The sequence below is a fragment of the Struthio camelus genome, chromosome 20 (genome assembly GCF_040807025.1).
Source record: "Struthio camelus isolate bStrCam1 chromosome 20, bStrCam1.hap1, whole genome shotgun sequence".
Classification (NCBI taxonomy): Eukaryota; Metazoa; Chordata; class Aves; order Struthioniformes; family Struthionidae; genus Struthio; species Struthio camelus.
In genome coordinates, this window is record NC_090961.1 from 6310800 (window position 1) to 6316799 (window position 6000).

A 6000-nucleotide genomic window follows, 5' to 3' on the forward strand; every position below is an offset into this window, starting at 1 on the left:
TCTTCAGCCTTTTTAACAGATACAGCACAGCGCTGCAAGCAGCTCTAACATATAATACATATGTAATACAAACAGTTCTAATACAGCACCAAGGATCTGAGAGGACATTCAAAGGAAATCATCATGTCCATTCTGTACAGGGAAGGTGACCAACTGCCAGCATCTGGCTCAGTATGCCCAGCTCTAACCACTGGCCTGAGGATCTCAGCCAGTGTCCTACTGGACTCCCCACCTTCCCCAGACACAGCTGCATGACTCACCACTCCACAGGATCTTGCAGGGAAGCAATGTTGAACGTGAGCCACAGTAATCACTGCCAGGCAATCTACCTTACAAGAGGAGCTCTTCATGGAAGATATGTTGGAGAAGATGGAGCAGTTCTACTTGAGTGGGAAGAAGAGTAACGGTTGAAGGGGACATAAAGAGACACTGCAACCATTCTGAGCGTCCTGGCCAAATGCATCTCTTGAGCTAGACCCAATTCATTCTGGAGGAAGACAAGCCAATGCAGACACTCCTGAAGGACTGATCTCTCTTTCAAAAAAGTTTAATTAACATGTAAAATATTTAATAGAAAACAATACTGAAGCCTCCCCAGAAGAGGAGCTCACTATATTAGGCATATAAAAAGGACCAGCAGGATGCACACAGCGCCTAGAGGGACTGAGAGAGCGCTGCTCACCCATCAAAACGGCTACCTGGTTCACGTGGGCAGCCGCATCATGATACATCCACTCCCATACCCTTGAGATAGGTAAGCCATGAACAATCAAACCCAAAATGTAGTTATCAGGGTGAGGACACTCTAAAAAGAATCCTGTGCTCCTAAGACTTGTACCTGTGATCTGCAGTCTTTAAGAGAAAAACTACTCTCAGAGTCGCAGACTGGTAGATCTCTTATCACGGTAAAGAAAAATCAAAACCATTTAGAAAGCATTGGGGAGAGGAAAACTGAACACAAAACTCATCCTGTTCTCTTATCGTTCTGCACCAACTTCAGAGGCACTAGACACAGCAACTAGTGCAATGAGATACATCCCAGTTACACTTGCATCTTTACAAAGGTTAGAAATCCACTTTTCATGCTGCTGCACTAAAAGGCCATTGCACCTAAGTACTACTTAGTACTATTGTACAAAAAGGGCTCACTTTAACTAGTAGTTAAAGTGAGGAATTTTGGTGGTTTCTGAGCCTGGAACGAATGGTGGGGGCTGGGATACTGAAAAAATACTGGGAATCAAAAGCTGCCACGGTGGGAGTTCAAACGACCACTTCTGGCCGGGTGCCCTATCCTTCCAGATCCAGCAACCTCTGTCGGGTTTCCAGAACGATCTCCTCCATCACCTCTGGTTTGAGAATGTCTTTGATCTGCAGCAGAAAGAGGAGTAACATTAGCACCAAAGAGTGACTGCTACCTTTGCACACCATGGGGACAAGGGCCCCTGGCACACAGCAACACGTGGCAAGTGAGATACCTTCAGAGGGTTACAAACAAACAAGATTATCATGGCAGAGGTTTCTAAGACAAAGTTGACTTCCTCCTGGTTAGCAGTTCTTACAGAGACCATAAGATATCAAAGGAGAAGCTAAATCTACTGTCATATCCTAACCCTTGCTGAATGACACACACCAGTGTGTCCACCCCCTCCCCACAGCATGGAATAAAGTAAATATTGGCTTTTGTACCTGATGGGGAAGGGATGCTTCATAGCAATACAGGATGCTGGTGTCAAAGAGCATCAACTTCTGAGTAACCAGAGCCACAATGCAGTTCCGGAGTCGTGAGATCACTTCCCGGTCAGACAAGGGGACTGGCTGAGGAATGATAGAGGAGAAGAGGCGAATACACAGTGAAACAATATAAGCAAGCTTTGCCAATATAACAAAGCTTTGCCACAAATCTAGTACCACATCTTGAAAGTCTCCGCTGACAGCAAAAGGTGGCCTCAAGACAGAATCCTAGGGCATTTTCACAGTTTCAGAGAGGTGAGGAACTGCTCCTTCATAGCCCAGCACATCTGAGAAATTCTCTTTCTCTCTTTCTCTCTCCTTCAAGAGAGAAGCACAAATGCTCAGCCAAATGGCTGAGGGTTTCCCAGTTCTTCACAAGCACTTCCATACACCTCCTAAGGGAAACGTTCATGCCTGTGCTCTGCTGTGGCGAGCGGCAAAGCTCTACCAGCAAACTTGGAAAGGCTATCTTCTGCAGGCCACCAAAACTGTTCCTTAGACTGGCTGCAACGCTCCAGGGACAGCAGAAGCACTAGGTCTAGAAGTCTCACTTAGCACCAAGACCTCTATCATAACACTACACTGAACAAAATATATGAACAAAAGAAGTTCCTGGCAACCTCCACACACCCCGATATGAACAGAACAGTCCGCTGCTGCAAATAAAATGGGTGAGGCCTGCTGAACAGCATTAAATAGTTACAGACTGGTTAATATAGTTCTCGCTGCAAGCACAGAGGCAAAACAGGCTAACAAGCTGCAAGACATTGACAAAAGGGAAACTGCTTAGAGGTTCCAGATGAGAGGAAGGGGGACTTAGAAGTCCCCAATGCAGAACACATTATTGATGTGCCTCTTGGACTGGGTCACACTAGCAAAACACGGTTGGTAGAGGAAGGTCTGTCATCTTCCCTGTCCCCTCACCTCCAAGTTGGTGGTGAAGCCCCCTGCCTCTTCATCTTTCTGCTCTGGAGTTGGGTAGATCCAGATGAAGCCATTGTTGCCGAGGATCACAGACGCACCACAGGGCAAGTCATGGAAGTGAGTCTTCTGGCGCTTCACGAGGGAGGGTGAGACCTGAACAAGAACACCTTGGCCAAGCTGAAAAGCAGACCATCAGACTCAGTGTGAGAGACGACCCACCACAGATACATCTGGTGACTGACACGCGCTCCATTCTTGGTCTATGAACCAGCCAGCTTTAACACCCCTTCCTGTGAAACAGCGACTATAAAACCTGCCTGCATCTGGGAGTGCTGGGAGAATTAGCTAATGTCTGTGCAGCCCTTTGAAGATGAAGAATACTCTGAGTTCTTAGCACAAATGTTAATAATATCTTGATCGTAACTACACATCAACCATCCCTGCAGAAAAATGAAGAGTGAGAGGCCCAATTTAGCAGAACGCTTTCCCTTTTAATCCAATAGCTGTCCTTCACCCTTTGTGCAATAAGCACATTTCGCTTTCATCTTTTAAGCGCTAATACCTTTGGTCCGGTAATCCCAAACTGCAGCCTACGCTCCAACGGCCCCTTGGCTTATTACAATGCGCAAAACCAGAGATAAATGCCAACTGCATAAAGCCTAAAATAGAGCCCTGGGGAGAGAAACAAGTTATAAAGGCAATGGCCTGCAGAAGAGGAGTTAGCAAGTTTGAGCCAGAAGTTTTTTCTCCTCAGGGTTCAATTCCCAAAGGGTTAGTGGGGGAAACAGGACTCGCAGCCTGTAGTTGTGGACAAGGAGGGCTGTGGTTCAAAGGGCAGCTCAAGGGTATTCCCTTTGCACTGGGGAACTCCAATCTGTTTTCCCATGTGGGGGCTACGATCCTTCCTAACTTGTAGGGATGGGTTCTAACAACACCCTGCTTTACCCCAGAGCTTTTTCTCTTAAAAAAAACAAAACAAAACACACACACACACACACACACACAAACACACACACACAGAGCAACCTCTCACAAAAGGCCTAATCCTGCTGCTACTCTGATATAAAGCCAAAGAAATTCTACTGACTTGGGTGGAGTTGTGCTGTATTTAGGAAGGGCCTGGCCTTCAGCCGCAGGACCACCAACCTAGGAGGAACTGTCTGACGGGCTACGTATTATCCTTCATCAGAGCACTCTCCAAAGGGACCTTCTCTCTCCTCCCTGCCCTTCTCACATCCCATTTCTTGCAGCAGGGAGATGACATCCCAGAAAGAGCTCTGATCTGCTTCAAGCTCCAATCCATTGCAGGTTTGGAAGTCTAAACCATACTCAGCAGCAGCGTAGACACTCCCTTACAAGTCAACTGGAGCAGAATTAAGCCAAAACTAAGTGCTTTTGAGCAACTTACCTTCCCGTATTTCAGACTTCGGGTGTGCAGTGACACAGCCCCATCAGAAAATACAGACTGGACTTCTGCCTGTCAATGCCACTTAAGGAAACAAGCTCCCTAATGCTACTCAGTGCCAACAGGAGTTGGCTGCTCACTGCCCAAAGGCAGAGAACTCTCATTATCAGTCTGGCTAGCTAAGGTCTAGCCATTCTCACCCATGCCCCTTGGGTCTTCTGCCTGAATGCAAGCAGTGGAAGGATACGCTGATGAGGTCTCCTTCCTGCAAATAGTCCCTCATTGCAAGCTCATCTTCTGCAGATCTCCTTCTCTGAAAAGCAGAATGGGAGAAAAATTACACGTGGCCCAGGATGGAAAAACGTCAAGTGATTCCCACACCGAGGGGACCACCTCCTTAGGATGGCACGCAAAACACAATCTTGGCAGCAAAGAAAAACGAGGTTCTGGTATTTAGGTCACTGTCCAAATAACACTAAGAGTTAAATAAAGATACCAGAGCACTACCGATGCACCTACAGGCAGAAACACCAATACTACCCCTGTGCTAACCGTGGGAAGGGCTCCAGAGCCTCCCAGCTTCTCGGTGCACAGCCCTCAGCTTCTGCTGTAAAAGCAGAACAAGAGAGGCTCTGGCACTGCTCTACATCAATTGCACTCACCAGTTCCCCACCAGGTAAATTCATAGATGACAGCAACAAGACTGAATCTAGCCTGGAGTTGGTTTCCACTTTCCATCGTTTCTGCTGAACCTGCAAAAGAAAAAACTCTGTTGATATATGCTCACAAAATGAACAAAAGCTCTTCACCAGAGAGGGAGGTCCTGCTGCCACTCAAGCCAGCAGCCCAGCACGAGGCAAGCTGCAGACCAACAAGCCACGCACGGTGATTGAACTGAACGGCCCATCCCACGATGGGTGCTCGTATCAGCGAGCTCACACTGTACAAGCACTGACACAGAGAGAGGCGAGAGCTGAGACAGCACTGTAGCCTACTTTTAGCCTCATCTTTTTTAAAATCCCAAATGTTAATAATATTAACATTTAATTGGTTAATGGTCCGTAATTAAAACCATGTATTTTCTCCTCAGTTCTTAGTCTTTTCCAGCATCCCGCAGACGGGAAGAGCTCAGACGCGCCAACTCCAACCCTGCAAAGCACTTAGTTGTCCTAATGCACGATGGCAAGTGCTGAAAAGCACAAATACTAATGTGCTTTTAGGAGCCTCAGAAACGCTCTGGAACAGACAGAGATACCTCAGTCTGGTGGACCGTCCTCCTCATCAGCAGCACTCTTGCCCTTCAAATATGAGCCAAGACTTAATTCCCACTTAACAGCGCGTCAGGAAAAACCGGAGTCACTAACGGGGAAGAGCAGCCGGGACCCTCTGTGAGCTTTACCTCAGTGATCCTCCCCACCACGATGTCGCCAACTTCACCGTTGTACCTGGGAGCAAGAGAGCGCGCGTTAGGGCAATCCTGTCTTGGCGGCGCCTTGGGGGCCACGCGCGCGACGAGGCCCGCCGGCCGCTCGCACCTGGTCTTCAGCGCTTTGACGTACACCAGCTTGTTCACCCTCTCCACGGCTCCGGCCACCGAGGCGATGAGCTTCTCCTCGCCCACGTAGGTGCCGTGGCCCCTGCGGAGAGAGCGGCCCTCAGCCGGGGGGGAGTCAGCCGCCAGAGCCCCCGGAGCGCCGCTGCCCTCAGCGAGCGGGGCCGACAGCCCCCGCCCGGCCCGGCCGGCTGCCCCCACCTCATGTAGCCCGTGTCCGTGGTGATGATGTCCCCCGGCGCCACCAGGTGCTTCTCGCCGCCCCGCGCCGCGCTCTGCCTCACCGCCTTGCGGGCCACCGGCAGCCGCATCGCTATCGCCGCCATGTTGGCTGCGGGCAACGCCGCGCCGCGCCGGCGCCCGCTTCCCACACGCGCCTTCCGCCCGC

The 6000-nt window shown here is 49.5% G+C and overlaps 1 protein-coding gene across 1 annotated transcript; it reads right to left on the reverse strand.

Moving 5' to 3' along the window:
• Nucleotides 1-531: 531 nt before the first annotated feature.
• On the reverse strand, nucleotides 532-6000 carry EXOSC2 (exosome component 2). Its single transcript, XM_068915366.1, has 9 exons — nucleotides 5814-6000; nucleotides 5596-5697; nucleotides 5460-5505; nucleotides 4723-4812; nucleotides 4308-4373; nucleotides 4064-4132; nucleotides 2656-2832; nucleotides 1687-1815; nucleotides 532-1368 (listed from the first exon to the last, which is right to left on the reverse strand). Exons 1-9 carry the CDS (start codon nucleotides 5936-5938, stop codon nucleotides 1288-1290), a joined length of 885 nt encoding a protein of 294 aa, XP_068771467.1. The 5' UTR covers nucleotides 5939-6000; the 3' UTR covers nucleotides 532-1287.

Coding starts and splice junctions, on each gene's coding strand:
- EXOSC2 (XM_068915366.1), bottom strand. CDS start 5,938: ATGGCGGCGATAGCGATGCGGCTGCCGGTGGCCCGCAAGGCGGTGAGG. Junction 5,698..5,813: donor ACGGACACGGGCTACATGAG/GTGGGGGCAGCC, acceptor CTCTCTCCGCAG/GGGCCACGGCACCTACGTGG. Junction 1,369..1,686: donor AAGCATCCCTTCCCCATCAG/GTACAAAAGCCA, acceptor TTTCTGCTGCAG/ATCAAAGACATTCTCAAACC.